Raw genomic sequence first — 20381 nt, forward strand, 5'->3', positions numbered from 1 at the left:
ACTTATGTGCTTGTTGTTTTTTGCAGGTGTAATCCACCAGTTCCTTAGAAGGTTTCCAGGTTAACGTCCCCCTGTGAGCATGGCCCAGCACCGCATGGAGACAGCCTCTCTCCTGCCTCTGACACATTCGCCCAGAGATGAATTTCTGATCAACTCCCGCTGCCAGCGAAAGAGCAATCGCTGCCAGTCCAGTCATGTTCAGGGTGAGAAGGGACTTCCCAAATCACTGAGTCCATCATTTTGGGGTGAAAAAAATCATTTAGTTTCATTGACGAGCTTAAGGGGAACACCTTGAAAATTCATTGGGTTGTTCACACGCGCCCAACCGAGGCCGTCCAGAACTGTGTTCCTCTCAGCCCTCCGTTAATTTCAAGTCTTAACTTACTTGTGATCACGTAGGCCTTTTTATTTTTTTCTAAATCGCTATGCTGTTATTTAAAGAGTTCATCCCACTTTCTTTTGGGTACCCGTCTCCCCCACCTTCAACACATTTGCAGAGCTATGGGATCCCTGCTTGGGACTTGTTCACACTTTGCAATTCAGGCTCCAAATCCACATCAGAGGAACCTGTCAGCTGGGTTTGGTGCTTAAGTCATATGCTTAAATGACAAATGTGGATTTAAATCTTAGTTTTAAGCCCAAGCCCCAGAGTCTACCATCTATGATGGAATTTTTACTGGAACTTCTATTTTATAAATAGTTTTATGGCATCTAGAATTAAGAGTGTATAAATGGAAGCAAAAAGCACAAGCACTGCTGGATTAATAAAACCATTTTAAGTGTTGGTCCTGCTAGAAGGGTGAAACCTGATCTCTCCTACACACCCACAAATCCAAGTGCAATTCCAGAACTGAAATTCAAAAGCTTTTACTCGTCATATTCCTCCACGCAGAGATAATCATCAGTGGCACATGCTGCACTACAACCCTTGCCCCAAACCACATTTGGCAGCCAGATTTTAATAGTTTAATAACCTATGGGCATTGTACCGAGCTGATGTTTTAATTTCATTTAAACAAAGGCCATGTTTCAACTCTCAGATGTTATATAAAACTCTTTCCAAATCAGGCTGCAGATTGAGGAAGTCTCTTAGGCAGGAGTTAAAGCATAACAGCCCTTTCGCTGGTATGAAACCAGAATGACTCAAACACATTGAAGTACATGCTTTGATGTCAGAGACCTTTCTTTTTATTTTTTTTTGTATTTTATAAAACACGTTAAAGAAAGCAGAATTCAGAATCGTAAGGAGTTCCTGGATCACCCAGAAATTCCATGATGGATTTACTACAAACTCAAGTTAATTATAAGTTGCAATAGACTGGATGAGCCTGTGACTCCCTGAGCCTTATCTGAAAGGGGGGAATCAGGAGAGCTTGCTCAAGACAGCGGGGACAGGGCCGTTCTGAAATGGGCGATAAGCAATGCTCCCTCCTTTTGGATGGAGGGTTTTACTAATCATTGCTACTGGGCTGTGACCTCCCCAACCCTCCATTCAACCAGCCACCCCACCCTGCAGGATCATCAGTCGCCCTCTGAAGAACCCTTTGCCCTGGGCATGCCGCTTAAAAAGGCAAATCACAGCTGTGCTCAGGAAGACAAATCTGGCCCACAGCACATGGGAGCCTTTACAACCCGGCATCAACCCTTGATTGTTTTAATGAGGAGGGAGAGGGAGAGAGGAAAGGAGCAGCCTGGTCCGGCCTGGTGAGAGCACTATGGCACACAGGAATAGTAATCACAGAAAGGAGCAGCAGCTTCATTGCAGGGGTTATTCTTCTTAAATAATAAAATATTTCCCTTTGTGTGAGCTGCAGAAGAAGAAAGCTGAAGAGAGTTTTGGTGCTGCTGGGACTGAAATCTGAACCATCTGCAAAAGCTTTCTGCCTCTGGCTTCCTCCATGATTTATGTGGCTAGCCGAGCCGTAGCGCAGTCTGGAAGTCTGCATGTAAGCAGGTAGGGACCGAAAGGAGCTTTGCCGACGCTCCGGGGCGCGGGCCGGCCCGGGGCGCCTGCCCGTGCGGTGGCAGCGGGGCCATCGGCGGCCGTGCGCGCCGGGAGCTGCTCCCCGGGGCTGCCGGGGCCGGGCGTCCCCCGCGCTCCACCCGATTGCTGCCTCCCTGAGCTGGGCGGCAGCAGCTTTGCTGATTTTCATATTAGTCTTTTCACCTGTTTTTTTTTTTGTTTGTTTGTTTGTTTTCTTTTGTTTCCTCTCAGACTCTTTTCCTTCATCTCATTTACCTTATGTTGGTTGCTCCCGTCTTTTCCCATCCCCTGGAAGATCTGCCGCAGGGTCAGGCTCGGCTAGGTGGGGAGATCTTTGGACACGCTGCCAGTCTGCACTCAAGAGACTCGTCTACCTTTCCTTCACGGGCAGCAGAGAGACTGGGAAGTGCTGTGAGCTTTCAGCAGTTATATTTTCCTTCTGTGTTTAAAATCAGGAAAAAAGTGCATGAAATCCTAACCAAACCCAGTCCTTAGCGGGGAACCACGACAACACCAGCTTAGCTGATATCTCTTCCAATAGATACTTCAAGTGTAACAGAAAGACCCAAGTCCCATGCAGTTTTCAAGTCCTGATGTTTCTTGTCCCTATTTTTGGAGAAAGCAGAGATACAGAAGCTCTTTTGGAAACGTGAGGAAATTCTGTGTTAGAGCTTTGTCTGTTTGCTCCTTTGCTTTAAGCACTTCTGGTTTTGCAGTGCTTTCTGAGGCTGAAATGGAAGATTTGAAGGGGCACAAAGAAGCTCCCCTCGCCCTCCGCGGCGGCCCGCGGTGGGTGCCCCACGTTCTCCCCACAGGAAGATGCCTCCAGTCAGGGCGTGAGCTGTCCTCCTCGGGGCAGCATGGTTACGGAGGCCAGCCAGGCCGTGCCGGAGCGGGCCGCGCCGCGGCGGTGGAGGGCGCGCGAGCCCGGGCAGCGGCGTGTCCGGGGCGCTTACCCGGTTTTATCAAACACCGTACTCCAAAAATCCCCGAAACGCAGCTCCGGAGCCGGAGAATCACGTGTAAAACGATAGGAAACGCTAGAACGAAGGCTTCCCGCCGCGTTCCCGTGTGCGCAGGAGGCGACACTCTCCACCAGCCTTGCTCTCGGGAAAACCCGCCCCGGCTCGGCTCGGCTCGGCCCGGCCCGGCCCGGCTCGGCTCAGCTCGCGGGGCGCCGCGTCCCGGCCCGGCCCGGCCGCCGGCCCCCGCGGCAGGGCGGCCCACGCCTGCCAGCGCCGAGGCGCCAGCGGTTCTCCCTCCGCCCTCGCGTTTCCCCCGGCCGAGGGAAGGAGGCCGAGAGCGAGCGCAGGTGCGAGCGAGTGCAGTATTTTCCTACGCAATTTTTGAGCGTTGTTGATACATTCTGCGCCATCTCCTTGTGTAAAATGGAGGGTATCGGCCTTCCTCCAGTACGTGCGTGTGTGCGAGCGCGGCCCGGCGCCGAGAGCCCGGCGGCTCCGGCCGGGACGACGCGGGGGCCTCGCCGGCCCGCGGGGACGCGTCCTCGGAGGCGCTGCCTGCTCGGCGCTCCGGCGACTTGGCGCGAACTCCGACAACTGGGGCCGTTCTGCTGTAGCCGATCGGCATATTTATCTGTTTGTAAACCGTTAATTTCTTAAAAGCAGCTCAGAGCAGGAGCCAAAGAGGAGTTTGAAGAGTTTGCAAAAACACATAATTCATTTTCTAAAACTCTGCTCTGCAATGCAGCTGCATTTGGATCCAATATCAGCCCCTTTTCCAGCCTGTTGGCTCCATTACACAAAAATAGGCTTTCCAGGCTCAAAAAGCCTCGTTTACCACCAGGATTTAGGGAAGCAATACAGCAGTTTCTCTGGGATAATGATGTACTTTTGATGGATAGCAATAATTACTGGCATTAGGCTGTCCCTGAGGAAAGCAAGCTTTCATTTTAATGAGCAAGGTGTAATGATTAGTACTGCAATGTTTGCCCTTAAGAATGAACTTCTGCTTCCAGCAGAAGGAACCATCGTCCTCTTATTCGTCTCTTGGTTTGGCTCCCTGCCTGGCTGCAGGGGGTTTCCCTCGCTCGCGGCCCCCAGCCCCGGCCGGGCTGGCCCCATCCCCACTGGGGACCCACAGACCAGGGCGAGCGAGCTGGAGCAGTCCTTGCTCCCACCGCGCTGGCGATGCCAACTGCTTGGAAGAGCCATCGGTCACCCCAGCCTACGAACCGTGAAGCTTTGTAGCGGCTTTTTGCAAACTGCGCAAGAGGAGGGGAACGCCTCTGCCTGCTGCGAACACACAGTTACGGGCTCTGAAATGCACCTTTGCAGTCACTTACAACGCGTTGTGTCCTGCCGATAGAGGAGCGATATGAGAAGCACACGCACCAGAGAGGTGGTAGGATTTGGTTGCAAACAGCTAATTTCCTTTCTTACCCTTTCCCCGACCCCAGGACTGGGAGTCCTCTCCCACCGAGCCTCGAGAGCCCTCCTGACTTCTTAAACTCAGGGTTCAACCCTAATGTTGCCAGAAGGCAGGAAACAACACGGTTTGTGGCTCCCTTTTCCCCGGACCCACCTGGTCTGTGTTTCAAGAAAAAGAAAGTCATAGCTTCCTATATGGCAGGTAAACGGAGGGCAAAAGCGGGAGAGCGGCATTTGCCGAGGTGCTCCTGCTGCTCCTCAGGCTTCAGCCGTAGCTGCTTGCTCATTCCTCCCCAGCTTTGCCCTTCAGTCGGTAAAGTCCCCTGCTGAGCACAGGCCTCCTCCTCTGACCCTTTTCTGCAGGATAAAAGACCTGCCTTTCTCCATCTGTCTGCTCCCTCTTCATCCCCTCTCCTCCCTGCCAGTGCGGTCTTTTGCTCTGTATTTTCATGCAATGATGTTGTTTTTAAGCCAAATCATATCAGACTAAAGATGGACAAACACAGAGTTTGCACAAAAAATCAGACTATAAAAGCACTTCTTTGGTGCCTTCAGATTCCGCACACAAGGGAAAAGCTTTGGAAGCTTTTGCTGACACAGGCACTGAGGGGTTGGGCATTTGCTGTCAGTGCTGGGCTGGCTAATTACCCTGGCTTTGCTGGAGGCATCACAGCGGGCTCCCACCGAGCATTTCCTTAACTGTAGCTGCATCTCTAGAGGATGAAGTAATGTACCTTGACGGCCTCACGTACTTCAGCAGCATTCTTCCGAAGCAAAATCCCACCACCCAGGAGTATTTGTCTTGGGGGGTCTCTAGTTGTGAGCTGTGGCTGCTATGAAAGTGGGGACATGCATTTGCATTCCTATTCAAGACTGTCTCTGGAGAATGCTCAGTGTGTTGCTTTCTGTGGTCTAAATGGCGTTTGCTAACATCATCCTCGGCAACTGGAGGCTGGTCAAACAGGTGGCCTATGTGTTTTGAATGTCTTTGTAGCAGCTTTGCATCCTAGCTGGAGATGTTCCTCCTGGAGGCAGTCAAGATGAGGTCTGCAGGTACCCTTGCATCTTGACAGGGTGCCAACATCTGCGCAGCTTGTAGCTGATGGGGCACCAGGAATCAGAAAGTTAGGAGCCCGCCTACTCTGGTAGTTGGTTTTCCACCTCACACATCTCTCTTCGCATGGAGTGTGTTCTTCCTGCCAGCTCTAGACCACAGATTCCTACTCTCATCTCACTGCCGAGAGCGAGAATCCCAAGTACTTTGAAGAGAATGTGGCTTATCATTGCTCCTTGTGCATCAGCCAAAACCAAGCAGAGACAGGACAACACACTCTGCGGCAAGGAGCACGGTGGGGATGTAAGCCCCAGGAGTTCACAGGGAACTCTTGTTTCAGATGCAAGCAGCTCATTTCTATGGGTGTGGTCATGCCAGCGGATTCTCCAGAAGAGCAGACCCTTGTAGTAATGACCTGCTCTTGTGCAGAAATAAGCAGAATGCAACAACCACCAACACCTCTCCACTACAGATCTCTGCCAGAACTGCTCACACCTTACCTACTGCAGTGTGTCCAGTCCTCAAACACCTCAGAGTGGAAATTCCAACCCCCAGAAAACAAGAGCTGCATGAAGATAAGGCAAGCTATACTCTGAATTCTTATCCAAACAACTTGCAAGAGACTGTTTTCCCCAAATCCTGCTCTCCCAACCATGACGCCTCTGGGACTCTCCTCCAAATGTGACCTTCCTGCAGTCAGCTACTAGCTTCAGGCAAGCTGTTATGCATGGGCTGCCTTTGCAACTGACAGCCCAGATCCCAAGACTGACCTCATTCCTTGGAAATACTCAAGCCTTAGGTTTGAGACAACCCATGCAGCGTGCCTACTTGAGGAATCCTTGTCATGTTCTACTTGAGGCCCAATACATGCCAAGACATAAGGATCATTTTATTCCTTGCAGGCCTTCAGTAAGGCTGGTTGCTCTCCGTATGGCCATGAATTCATTCCAGTATTAACATGGAGCGTATTATCTCAAGCACCTGCAAAACAGAGGTCCCACACATCCATGCAGCTTCATGGAAATGACTTCTCTAGAAACTGTGCAAGCTAAATACCTTTATAATTACTATGCTCAACGATGATGCACCTTCAGTTATGAATGGTTCTTCTGGGCCTTAATTTCAGAATCTTCTTTATCTGTCCATGTTGTATTGCTTTAACAGTACAGGTATAGTTGGTGATGCAGGCTCGCTGGACTGCACGTAAGTACACTGCATGTGGATACTCTTTACCATACAAATAAGCCGTATTAGTACAAGCACCTATAAAATACGCTAGAGTCTGGACAAGTATAATAGCTTTAATTAAAAGCAATCATATCCTTTTCTCTAACAGTTATTTTAAAGAGCAGACCAAGCTTAAGGGCATGAACAGTCATCACAAGCAATGTAATTACATTACATTAGCAACTGCTCCTCAGCTAAGCTTTGGGCCTGGAGACCGTGGCTCCTTGAGCAGCAAGATGGCACGGCCTCAGCCTCTTCCCCCATCCCCACGCTGCAGGCCACGCACCGAACCTCACTGGGAGCATGGGCGTTTCGAAGAAAAGCAAATGGAAAAACAACCAGTGGCCACGCCAGCAGCACGAGACCGCTTCCTTGAGGGTCGATGGACGGCGTGGGAGCAGGGTCCAGGTTGACGGGACCCCCCAGGCAAGCCAGGCTCGTCTGCCACGAGAAACCTCCACTGCCGCCGTTCCCGTGCCTGTGCCTGTGCCCGCGGGGCTGCGGCAGCCCTGGCCTCGCGCAGGGACTCCCGGCCATTCCCACCACGCACCGTCGCGTGCCGCTGGCCCCTGCACGGGCAGGCAACTGCGGACGTCGCGTCGGGCTATCACAGCCAGGCACACCGACACCCACGGGCACAAGGGGAGAAGAAAAACTCACTGAAGACCATCGCCTCTAATTGAGAAATTTATTTAACTGGAACACACAGCACTCCAAAGCACCACGCCTGGGTGGAATGTGGGGAACTCCAGACACCCCTCTGACCAAGAGCATCAGGAGCTCTAGCGCGTCTTTGTCCGAACACGGACATCACTCCAAGTAACAGTGGAAACGACTACAGTTCAGAATTACAATGCTAATGACACAAGGTTTACAAAAATATAAATAACCTATTCTCAACCTTAGAAGAAAAATAACATCCACCATGGGTGTATCATGGCTGTTTTTTGTTTTGTTTTGTTTTTAAAGAAAAGCACTAGAATTTGTATTGTTAAGTAATCTAAAACACACAGGGCATTCCCCCGTAACGCTTGCAGAGTTCTCTGAGAAATGTGCTCGTATCATAAAAACTGAGTTTTCTTCAGTACTGCCTGCTCACGTAAGAGCATATTGCAGGTGCAATTTCTGTAAGCACCTTGTTCGAGAACAGCACCCAAGGATGTGCTCATTACTTACTCATTTTAATAGGACTTAAGTATTTGCCTATTGTTAAGAGTGTGCAGGACTGAACTTAAACACACCATATAAATTCTTCCCTAAATCAGACAAGACTGGTATCAAAACAATCACTTGTAAAAATTCCCACTGCAGAAGTGTGTATTTCCATTGCTCATTCCCAGCTGAAGCTTGCACAGATGCTGGATTACTTTATTTGTTTCAACTCTCTTTGAGCCGTGCCTGACTGGCATTAACAGCTTCCTGAGGCTGAAATGCAAGAATCAGCACCATGGGAATTTCCTTCCCTTACATTCCACTTACCATGCTGAAAAACTATTAGAAAGAAAAAACAAAAGTCAAGTATAAATTTGACTGATTCCCAGCTAAAGAAATTCAAGCTTACCCACCCTGTGACCGTCAGTTTTCCCATGTCCAAAATGCCAAATTATGCCCTGCTTTTCATGGTTGAGGTGGTTCCCCCTCCTTCGAGGGCCTCAGCTGGACTGGGAAAACCAGATCACAGGTGTCTCGACTTGGGTACCTAAAATTTAAGGCCCATGAAATTTGGGCCCTTGTAAACACAGCTGATTTTGGCACTGCCACCATGGAAGCTGGAAGAGGCAGCCTGCCCCCGAACCCAGGCAAGCGCAAAGCGGCGCTTGCTGCAAGTTCTTCGTACTTGGCAGATACAAAGCCCAGCCCTGCAGCTCCACGCGGACGGGACCAGCCTCCCCCGCGCCGAAGGCTCCCAGGTGGCCGAAGAACACGGGAAACGCTCGAACCTGGCTAAAATTGCCCGTGCCCGGTGCTCCCCGCAGAGCTGACACGTCGCAGAGCCGCCCCACGCGCGCCCGACCGAGCGCCTGCGCCGGGGCTCGCTGAGAGCTCCCGGCCCTGGCGAGCGCAGCATCGTGCGTCTGCACGGACGGACCGTGCGTGGCCCGCACGGACCGCGCACGCCAGCATCTCCTCCTCCAGGCACGGCCTGTTCTGACCACAAATAACATTGCTCAGACATCAAACAGCTGAAAAACAATAGTTTAACTTAAACACTATAAAGGGAATGGGATTGATTTCTCTAAAGAAAGAAAAAAGATCCTCTTAATTTTCAGAGACCATCCATCAACAAAACTGCTTAACAAGTTCAAGAGGGCCAGACGAGCCATTAGCCAACAGCAAGAGTCTGCAGCACACGAGCACGGAGGATTCCTCACTACACGCTCAGCTTTCAATTCAGCAGTGACGCCTGCCCGTCGCGTGCTCCGACGCGGAGGATTTTGCTGCTGCAGAGAAGCAGGCGCCGCAGTGAGCAAAGGGCACGGGAGCCGCTGCCGCTCTGCTCGGGCCGCGTCCTGCGATGTGGCACAGTTGGAGCCAGGTTGCTCGTGGCACTTTGAACCTACCAGTGGTGGCACTTGTGACATATGTACACAGGGATAGGCAGGAAAATTCACCCAGGTTGGCTTCAAATTCAAAGCCATAGCTGATTAGATAAGTTGTATGAATTCTCTCAGTCAGAATTAAATGCTTGTATTGAATTTATCTTAATTCCTGTTGGAAGTGAGTAAGTGTACCCACAAAGAGTTTAAACATTTAATTGATTTTGCTACATTATTAATTCAAACATTCTCTCCGCGCTGCAGATAAACCACACACAAAAATATCTAACCCCAGTCTGCACTTGCTCTTCAAATAGTTTTTACGACTGCTGCGCAATGGAGCAAGCATGTAAAGAGAGCTTGACCAACCCCGGCCTAAAATGGGCACAGGGATACAGAAATACTCCTGCTTCCCGCAAAGTGAAGAGCAGTAAAGTGACCTTGGCTTTGGGAGAAGTAAAGAGCAGGGGAAGGTGTCACATCCAGCTGAAACAGTCCATGCCTCTGCGTTATCTAACCACATCCCGGGCACGTTCAAGTCTTAACAGCATTGAGCAGGGGAAAAAGAAACAAAGCAGCTATTAATACCGGGCTCAGGCTGATCTGAAGAAAGAGCTGCCTTCCCCGAAGGTCACCGGCACCGTGATTGGGAAGCACCGTCGGGAGAAGCAGGAGCAGCGTGCTGCCCGCCACCCAGCAAGGACTCGCGTGCACAGAGAAGGCAGAGGAGAGGAAGGGGAGAAGCAAAAACCAGACAGGAAGGAGATTCAGGAGCCAAGAAATGGCACAGGAAGAAAGGGAGAAACGAGACAAGCTTGTTCTCTTGCCCAGTGTATCACAGTAGAGGTTAAGTCCCGATCCCACCAATTTAAAGACAGTTTGGACTCCGATTTTAAATGGGATCAGACGTTATGCTACTCGAGCGAGCACCATCTCTCCATGTCATTGCTCGTCTACGGTTCTCAGAGAAAGATGTAAACACCAAAGCGACTGCGGCGCGGGAGGTAGCAGTGCTTCTGGCTTCCCTTTAGAGGCCAGAGAGCTGATGGCCGTGGAGGTCACGCTCACCCAAGCTCAGCAGCTCACCACGGCCCAGCAGCAGGGCCCCTCCAGCCCTCAGTCCCTGGGATCTCCCCGCCACTTTGCTCCTCTCACTGGCAGCTGCTCAGTCTCCCCACTCCTCGCGCTGGGGCGCCCCTGCCTTCTTCTCACTGGTCCTTCCCATCTTCTCAGTTTCTCTTGCAAAAATCAGCAGTATCGCTGTGCTGTGGGGCCCTGCTGTTTTGCAAATCCTAAGGCAGTCCAAAGGACAATTTAGGTTTCGGGATGAGAAAAGCAGCTTAGCACAACATCCTTCACTCAGAGGCTCACAGGCGACAAGCAGGACTTGCTGCCTGCGGCGCTAAGTGGACAGCGCTGGCTGCTCATCCCGTGCCGATGCAGACGTGCACGTGCCCGGCAAACAGCCTCCTGGTTTCCCCGACTGCTCAACACCAAGATACTGAGGACCTGAGCTCATCCCAACGGTCACTACGAGAAAAACATTCTGCTGGACTCTAACCTGCCGCATGGCCAGGAAAGAGCTCACCAGAGTCACGGACCCCTGCCTGCAGACACCAACCCTGCCCAGGCAAGGGGGGCTGCAGAAGCCATCTCCACCCACAGAGGCACGGCACAACACGGCACCAATAGGAGAGACGCTACAAAAGCAGCATCCCGGGGCTGCTTCACTACCGCTTCAGACTGCCTGGTGAGGAACTCACCACGCTGAAGCCTCCTGCCTGCTTCTCCCCCTGAAGGCAGCAGTCTCTCCACCCGTGTCCTCTTGTCCTGACCAAAGAGAGGAAGCTCAGGTGTGCAGACATCCTCTGGCTTTCTCGCCCACCCTACAGAGAAGGTAACCTGCTCATCAAGTGCCAGCATCATCCCGCGCTCGGGATGGTGGGGCAGCCCTGTCCTCGGGCTCTGCCTGGACTTTCCCAACAGCTCAGGGGATCCAAGGGGATCCAGGCCTCCTGCCTTCCCCGGCCAAACCAGCTCGCCTTCCTGCGGTGACTGGACGGGAGCCCCGGGGCTCGCTGCCTGCTGCCTTGCGGCGGACACGCTCCAGCTTCGGAAACCTCCGCGCAGCTTGTCTGAAAGCTGCTTATCGGATGCCACCTAAAGGCGACCGGGGGGCTGTGGCCGCGCGCACGCGAGGCGCGGTGGGCCGGGCGCCCGCGGCGCTGGCCCCGCTCCCGGCCCCGCGAGCGGGGCGCAGTTGCTGCCGCGGACGACCCCAGCGCGACAGGAATCCCGCGGCGGGCGAGCGCGGCGGGGCGAGCGCGGCGGCCGCGCAGCCGCACCGGCGCCCGCCGCGTGCCGCAGCCGCCCGCGGCTGGCGCGGCTTCGCCGGGGCAGCTTCCTGCAGCTGATGGCCAGCCCCGGATTCCTCCCGCCTCCGCACGGCCTCTCCCCGGGGGCTGCGGGGCTGGGGTGTGCCTCCTTTTCTGCTCAAGTATGCGCCCCTGACAAAAATACCGGAGCGAGAGGCCTGGATTAACATTGCTTCTGCCCGCATAGCTTCCAAGCGGCAGGTCCTCTCCAGCCCCGCGGCTGACCCTGATAGTCTCATACTCGATCACATCCCCTCAAATCCAGCCCGCCAAACTGCCCAGGAAAATCCTGCTCAACACCAAAAACCCAGGAGCTGGTGGCAGCTTCATGAAAACAGCCCGGGAACCTGTAGCCACCAGCCGTGGAATCTGCCCTGGGGGATGACATCCAAGAACATGGGAGAGTCTAACGCAGGCGAAACTGTTGCAAGCTCTGACAGATCCTCCAAGAGCAATTTAAATACAGAAGGGTGTTCCCCTCCACAACAGGCGCTCTCAGAGACCAGAAAATTACATCATTTTTAGGCAGAAAAAGATCATTTTAAAACAAGCCTGCCCTGCCATTATTGGCACAGTGACTTTATACTCCCTGCAATGAAGCTGTGCTAAGGAGCTTCGGTCTTCAGCTAAATCTGTATGCGCCTGGTGCTGGCATGACACTAATTGCTTTCTAGTCACAAGCCTCCAGCCGTCTCACGGGGATCTGCAGAATTTAGTGGACGTGGCCCTGCCTCTGCTACCCCAAAGTGTCACCATAGCATCAGGTCTTAAAACCAGAAATCAGAGCAGACGCGTTTCACAGGAGACCGGGGAAGACAGCAAACAAATTGCTGCCCTGGCTGAGAGCAATACAGCAATAAACTTTAAGAACTGATATCTAAAAGTCCTGATCTTCAGTCCAAAACTCCTTTAAGAAAACTATACCATTTCACAAAAGGGAAATGGAATAAACATGCCACTTTTTGGGGTGGCACATGAACTGAACAGCTAACCCCTTCTGCCATAGTGATCAAACAGGTTCTCCTCCAAGAACTGTGCAGAGGAAGAAGCAAACAAAAAGTAAACTGAAAAAGTGGCAACAGGAACCAAAAAAACACAGTATGGGCCAAATAAAGAAGGTCCAACATCTGAAAAGCTGGAATGGGAAAGAAGTGATTGTTGGGCCTGTAAGAAAGCTGCACAACTGAGGAGAAGTCAACACTCAATGCCATTAAAGTGGAAGATACCTTAGGACCCTCCTGTACAGCCCCCGAAGAATTGTTCCATCACTAAAGTAGGGACAGCTCAAAGGCCGTCCTCAAACACCAAAGCTCAGCACCAAACGTGGCTGAGGAACCTTACAGAAATAATCATAAGGCCTAGAAGGCTAACAGTTTGCAAAGAATATTACACACCATCACCAATCCACCGAGCAGACAGCACAGCAACTGTGAGGCCACTCAGTTTCTGGACAAGAATGTAAATATAGCTGAAGAAAAACAGATTCTGGAGGGGCCTGAGAAAAACCTCACAACTACCCACAAGGGCAGAGGTGAAGGTTGTGAGGATACATGATGTTGTCACCTCCCCAGCACGCCTCTGCTCTTCTCCTAGGAGGGATGTTCCTGCTCACATGCTTCTATTCCATGATGCAAATATCATCTCCACATAATCACCACATGCACATGGAAGAGATTATGTGACCATGGTGATACCAGATCCTCTCCCCTACCAAAAAAAAGACAGTGCTTAGAGTTTCCTCTGTGCCTTCCCTGTCTCCTCTTAGCACTGGTGGCCGTGAATATGGCTGAGAGCAAAGTGATCGCACAGCAGAAGCAAGGCATCAAACCGCTGGAGTCGCTGCAGAGCTTGAGCCAGGACAGGAATGGTGACAGTGTCTCCTGAGTAGGTGAAGTGAGTGATGAGTTGCTCAAATCCAGATATCTTTCCCAACAGTTGGGGTGTGACACCCAGCTCCAGTGCCACGTGGCTGAAATTCTTCACACCATTCAAGGAAGGGTCTAGCAAGAAGGCAAGTGACTGCACCAAGGAATGGGGCAGCTCTGCCACTAGGAGACCTGGGGGCAGCAATACAGCGAAGTGTGGTTAGAAACCAACATACCCAGCTGGGATAAAAACAAACAGAGTAGCCACTTTAAAGCCCCTGCAAAGCAGGTGAAATGCCATCTTGCCAAGGCAGGTATCTCCTCCACTGTTATTTTCAGAGCTCAGCAACATGGAGCTAGCTCTCAGACCCATGGAGGCTGCTAACAGGTAAAAGCTGAGCACCCATTCACCACCCACCCTCAGGTTGTTCCAGGCGGTATCACAGAAAATCTACTCTGTAAACTAGCACCAAAGCCTACGGAAGTCACATAAATCCTTGTGAAGACTGGCTCCCCAACACAGCGATGGTGGGCCTCTGGAGGAGCTCCTTTCCAAGAATCTGCCTCTCTCTACCACCCCAAAGATTTGGTGAAAAGATGCTTACCCTTTGTAGTGCTGCTGATCTGAGTTACAAGGCTCTGGGCATCATTCACCTGGCAAAATAAAGACCTCAAGGTTGGAGACAGTCTGATGAGCAACAACTGTGCTTGCCAGTGCTCCTAGGACATTCACAGGAGTACAAAGGACCGGCTCTTGTCCATCCAGCGTTACCATCCTGTAGAGCTAACAACCCCCTCAGGACACTCCAGGGCCTTCTAACAAACTGCTTCCATAAATCATGACCTGGAGCTAAGCTATTAAATACATTTCTTTACCAGGCATTTTATGAACCTCAATTATGTTAATCATTTGGATCATTTCAAACTAACTGGTGAGGGATAGGAATCATTGCCTTCGAGTGCCAGGTCAGCTTTCTAGATGAGCAAGGGTACAAGACTCTCTCAAGACAGCAACACTTATGCATAGCTAAAGATATGCCTATATATTCAATAAATTGATTCTACATCTTCGAATATCTGAATGTGGCCCTTTGAGCGCTGGTGGCCTTATGCCACCTTTAGTGCCCAGTCACATCCACTTCACAAAAACCATCCCTAGTAAGAACACAATTATTTTCTTCTGGTAGACAAGCTGGACTTACGTTGTCTCACCAGTTGGTCCAGCCTCTTGCCTGACCCACAGAAAATGAGCTTCTTTGCTCCCAAATATATCAGTAAACAGCTGGCTAATCATTTTTGCTGATTACTAGGCAGTTCTAGATATCAATTACCCTTAATACTAGTAACCTACCTGCCTAATCTGCCTGCAGTTCCAGCCTTCTGTGTATGAGTTGGTCAATATTACTTTAGAGAAGAGATGAGATTGGAAGAACTTACCGGTTGCTCCCCTCTTTCAGCAGTAGGATTTTGGAAGGCTGAGGACAGGCCCCTTGTCAGATCCAAAACAAGTCCATTCTTCGCTTCAAGTGCTCCATTGTTGTTCTCTTTTGGGATTCTCTGAGCCAGCTGGCTCGCTGCATCTTCTGATCTTTCATTGCCCACAAAGTCCATCTGGGTGGAGAACTTCTGCAGATCGAGCTCTGTACACTCCACTGGGGCATGGGGCCATTTGTGTTGCATTTCTGAGGCACACGATGAGAGAGGGGCCAGGGCCTCCACCACCCCGGCTGGGCCCTGCCTGAAGTCAGAGGGAGACAAGACCCCCAGGAAGCAGTCGCCGCAGCCCGAGTTTCTGATCAGGGGCTGAGTTTCCAGGACGCTCCTCACCAGCTGGGATTTGGGAGCAGGGCTGATGGCAGTCACCTGAGGCAATTCCAACTCTGGCTGGAGAGCTGGGAGTTGAAGACCAATGGCTTCTCCGTCTGAAATGAACTGAACTGCTTCCACAGGGCCTAAAATAAAAAATCTCTGCAGCTTAGCAATATTTGGGTTCTCCCTTCCTCTGCTACACTTCCCCCTTTTTAAAAGGTCTACTGGCCCATCCTTTAAATCTCATCTTCCACATGTCCAGCGCACAGAGGGGTAAAGAGCCTTCTGTAAGTGTTCAGACTTCTATCCCAGCATGCCACTGCTGAACAAGGCAATTTTCAAGCCTTTCCTTAAGTTCAGTCAATCCTACTCCCAGAGTTACAATGACAGCAGGAGTTGACTGGAGGGAGACACAGAAGCTACAGGACTTGAATTTGAGTATTTTCCACTGCTGGCACAAGATCTGCAACTGATTTTTAAAAGAAGTCCCAGAACACTGCGTATCTCCTGTGTTTCTTGCAGTGGAATTCAGGGGGACTTCTGCTTTCCACACAGACCATAGGAACAGATCCTTAGTAGCACTAAACTCTGTGCTGAAGAGGAGCCACAACAGGGTTGATCGTAGAAAGAACTGGTGTCATGAAAAAATGCTTCATTTTGGTGAACTTAGATACTTTCCAGCTCCTTCCTTCGTAACAGAAACTCAGTATGTCTTAAGACTGTGTGAATCAGAACCAAGCATGAGTCTCCCTTTGCCCTCTACTCCCCACCCCCCCCCAAAAAAAGGAGCAGTTACCTTCTGCCTGCCTGTAGCAGGGGCTCAGGTTCTTTACACCCAGGCAGCAGGGACCAGACATCTGTTCTTCACACAGAAATCTGCCAGGCGCAGCTGAGGCCGGGAACATTGCTCGCTGGCTTGAGAAATTCTGAGTCCTCAGGAAGACTTGGAGGATAGAGGAGAACCAGTCTGAGCAAAGGCTTGGCTTATTTCCCTAGAATGTCCTCAGTTATGTGGTATGTCTGCCTGCGAGGAGCTGGGGACGCCAGCATACTGGTATATTGTTTGATGGATGCCAGTGCACCCCAACCCTAACTATCAAGCATATTCCTCTTCTGCCTCAGTATTTCCTGGTGCTCTAGTCCTGCCCTGCCAAAAGCCATTCAGACTCAGCCTGCCCTTAAGAAACGTCAGGAAGAGAGAATGCATGAGTGAAAGCATGGAACAGTCTCCTTCTACTAATTATAGTACTAGGGAAGAGAAAGGTTCCTCCATGTCTTTGAGCAGAAAAAGCAAAAGAGAAGCCCTGTAGGTGAAAAAAGCATGATGAGGTATTTATCCTCTGTGAACAGAGGAAAGTTTGGTTCACTTCATGCTTCAAGAAAAGCAATGCTAATGGCAATGCTCTACACTACAAGGGAAGAGTGAAGAACATGTGTAAACAGAAGAAGGCAAAGGAAGAAGGAACAGAAAAATATTGTATGCATTGACTCACCTCGCTGGCACTGGCTCTTCCAAAAACGCTTGCAGTAGATGATGGAGAGTGCCAGAAGTACCAGTACAATGATGACCAGGGCACTGCTGGTCAGTGCAAGAAGGGCTGTGTCTTGTGGTGGTACAGTGGGGACAGCTACCTTCACCAGGTTTGTTCTGGTCCGACCTGCAAGCAAACCAGTCACAAAATACTGGAGTTTATTTCTGAGGCTTCAGGCCACTCCTCTCCCTGTCCCTTCCCTCTTGCTATATAATGAATATACATGTATTTACTCTCCCTTCTTCCAGTAGGTTTCCACAGGGCAGTGTTTTGGTATTTTCTCCAGTTAAGTAAGCTGGCCAACGATGAAAAATGGCCAAAGAATGGTTCAAATACCCGCCTGAGTTTGTGTCTGCCTTCAATGCAATCACAATGACTAGTGATAGGATGCTGACTTAACATGCACCATGAACCTGCTCTAGGATGTCCTCACCACTCCTTTTATCCTGCAAACAGCTCAGCACCCCGTGACAGAGAACGGCAGCAGGCGGAAGGGCTGCTGGGTACGTACACTGAGGCTCGGAGGAGGGCGTCTGCTTGGTGCACGGGATGCACTCCCATTCGAGCTGCCCGCTGATCCGGGCCTTACGGTAGAACCTGCCAAGCAAAGCACAGAGCGCGTCAGCCACACGACGGGCAAGGGACTCGGCGCTCCCCAGCCGATGTCAGCCCGCGCTGCTCCTGCAGGCTGGCTGGCTTAAAGCCTGGCCCAACGCTGCTTTGAAAAAACAAGTAGCTTCATTTACCAGGAGCCAGCTCAGAGAAAACTGATCCATCTTCCTTGGTGCCATGGCATGCTGGGAAGCCACAAAGCAAAACATCTGTCTCGAATGCTGGCTAAATTCAGACCTACCTTTTCATAGCTGTAGCCACATTTGCCAAGAATCACTCTGGGACAGCCCCCAAAGAGGGTGGTAGTGATCAATAGCCGAACAAAATGACAGAAAAACTCCAGCTAGCAAGTCTGGCTGGGAAGAGACCAAAACACCCAGGCCTCTGACGTTCATCCCTCTGTCACAAACCTCATTGCTTGTCAGTAAATGCTCTAAAGCTCTACAGCGCTTCACAGGCTGACTGTACACAGCAGTCTTAACTCAGTAATTCTTCTAAAAAATTAACTAAAAGTGGACAGTTACAGAAACCACATATGACGCTTCCTCCATATGACTGCTTGGACACAGCAACTCATCTTTCTAGGGTTGGTCTCTATTGCCCTCTTTGGAGGCTACTAACAGTAGTGGTCTATAGACACTCGTTTCTATAAGTTCTATAATACTCGGTCTATAAATTAGGCCTGAAAGGAATATACTTCCACTGCTCATTCACAGGAGCTCTCAGGTTGCCTTCTTCAGAGCCTTTGGTGGGTGAGATTTGCCTATCATTGGCAGTGTCTTCAAAGAGACAGCTCTGGACAACCACAGCTCCTCTTAAGTACCATGTGACAAGTAGCCTCAGATAACTGCTCGCTCTGCCCAGCCCCTCCCCACCTGCTCCCTCCCAGCTGCAATCACTACCATTACCCTTTGTGCAGAGGACCCAGCTCTACTCACCCCGGCAGGCATTCTCCGCAGACTGCATTGGTAGTTGCTGTGCAGTTGGATTTCTGGACACGGTTGATGAGGGCGCAAGACAGACAGGGCTTGCAGCCATGGTGTCCCCAGCTATCCTTAAACTTCCTAGGAGGGCAAGCAACGCACTGCGCATCCCCTGCTCCACCATCTCCACAATCCTACAAGATACAAGGTTGGGTTCATGACATGGGAAGCCACTTCAGGTCCCAAAGTCATAGAGAGGGAAATGACACTCCTTTCAGGGCAGACAGTGAAAGAGATACGATTTATGCAGAGAGATCCTCAGATCTGAGAGATCTCAGTACACAGCTGCAAAGCAGGCAGTGGCAGACCTGATCGCACAGAGAAAAATAAGGAAGCCATTTTTCTGCCCAGCAATAGCCCACAGGAAACCTACCACAGTTATGCAGCCCAGGAACAACTGTTGGTGGAAGAGACAAAGCTTGGTATCTGTGGGTCAAGAAGCATGAACTGATACTGCCAAGGCTGGACCAAATTCAAAGACTTAAGCGAAACGTCTTGCTTATATCCATCCAGCATGGCCTGGCTGGACTGTCCAGAGCTACTGCTTTACTTGGGGTTACAGATTGAGAGGAAATTTGGATTTCTACCAGCAGACAGGAAAGAAGAAGGCTCCTGAGCATCAGTTTGAAATCCCTTCCTGCTTGCTACTTCCACCTGCTCATCCTCCTATCCAGTGTCCACTGCAGTGATGAGTGAAGCTTCTTGCCTCCCCTTGCTTGAGTCTCTGCTCTTCTTAAAATGCTGGGATCTAAGATTATCTTTTCTAATAAAGACTAGCAGAGGATTTATCTAGCACCATGAGAGCCTTGGTGGTAGGCGAGTCCTGCTCCTTCCAGAGCAGCAAAATTACCTTGGAAAGTTCCTGCCCAGGCATACAAGATCTACACAGGGTGCTCTTCTCATGCTCATCCAAACACTCACTCTCTTGGCAGTCCATTGAAGCTGGAGAGGTGCCGGGAGCCTGAAGAAGGCAAGGAGAGTAAGCAAAGAGGTCAGAGCAAGTCTCAACACTCTCAAGTCAAACAGCGTGCCCTTTTCTGGAAAAAAGTTTCCGCCTTCGCACGGACATTAGCCTGCATTTCTTACACATCAAGAATGTCACTTTGGCAGGAGTGAGGCTGTCTGCTCTCATCCAAAGGGCAGCATATGCTAAGAGCCAAGAAAGGAAAGAGGAGGATTTCTCGCTAAGCCTGCAGATGAACTGTCCATTCTTGTTGCCGTATAGCAGCCTTTATCATGGAACAGACTTTTTTTCAACATTAAGCTAGACACACTGATTACTGAGCCACTGATCTGGCAGGAAATCAGTGAATTTTACTAGTTCCAACTGTATTTTTGGATACCCCAGACTATCAGATAGAAAGCTCATTAGGGACCTGGCAGATGAACTTCGGTCAGTTCAGCTGTTTTGCTCTGACATTATCAAAGATCAGTTTGGTCACTGATGTCCTATGTCAGGACATAGATGATCTATGTTCTCCAGCAGAGTCAGCAGAGCAGGACACACATCCAACCCCCTACTACTCCAGTCCAGAGTCACGCAGTCTGCTCATGCTCTTGTTCCACACAGATTTCAGTTCACTGTGGACTCATTTTCAGCTATGTTGGTGGACAAGCAGAACAAACATCCGTCTCCCTGTCAAATATCATCCATAGCTTTTCTTACATGAATTAATGGCTCAGCTGAAACTAGTGGCAGAACTGTCACTAGCCTTATTGGAGCCACAATTTCCACCTTCAGTGACCTCGGCTCACTGGGGAACATGGGACTTGATTCTCACTGCAGAACAAGCAGAACTCAAACTGAAGCTACAAAAAGCAGGCAATTTATTTCAAGTTTGGGGATTGCTTGTTCATTTCTGCATCATCTGGGTGAGTTTCTACCTTGATGACAGAAATAAAACAAAACCCACTGTCCACTAAACCCCTAATTAATTTCTAAACATTCAACAGCAGTATGAAGCACTTAAAAATGCTCTTTTGAAGGACACTGCACTTAACGGTTTGAAACAC

At 50.5% G+C, this 20381-nt stretch overlaps 1 protein-coding gene across 6 annotated transcripts in view; it reads right to left on the minus strand.

Annotated features, from left to right (window-relative positions):
- The window catches only part of EDA2R (ectodysplasin A2 receptor), a 49873-nt gene that overhangs the window by 23432 nt on the left and 6060 nt on the right, over window positions 1–20381 (minus strand). For 3 of the 6 annotated variants that reach the window (XM_062584563.1, XM_062584565.1, XM_062584564.1), the window contains 8 exons: window positions 19219–19329; window positions 18324–18502; window positions 17285–17370; window positions 16735–16899; window positions 16038–16184; window positions 14870–15384; window positions 14038–14086; window positions 11580–13624 (listed from right to left, as the gene is read on the minus strand). In XM_062584563.1, coding sequence (XP_062440547.1) covers window positions 13329–13624; window positions 14038–14086; window positions 14870–15384; window positions 16038–16184; window positions 16735–16899; window positions 17285–17370; window positions 18324–18502; window positions 19219–19305 — 1524 coding nt within the window. In that variant the 5' untranslated portion in view covers window positions 19306–19329 and the 3' untranslated portion in view covers window positions 11580–13328. Of the gene's footprint in view, window positions 1–2194; window positions 2591–11579; window positions 13625–14037; window positions 14087–14869; window positions 15385–16037; window positions 16185–16734; window positions 16900–17284; window positions 17371–18323; window positions 18503–19218; window positions 19330–20381 lie in introns of those variants that run through there. The other 3 variants (XM_062584567.1, XM_062584566.1, XM_062584569.1) reach the window with 2 other exon arrangements.

The sequence above is a fragment of the Rhea pennata genome, chromosome 11 (genome assembly GCF_028389875.1).
Source record: "Rhea pennata isolate bPtePen1 chromosome 11, bPtePen1.pri, whole genome shotgun sequence".
NCBI classification, from domain to species: Eukaryota; Metazoa; Chordata; class Aves; order Rheiformes; family Rheidae; genus Rhea; species Rhea pennata.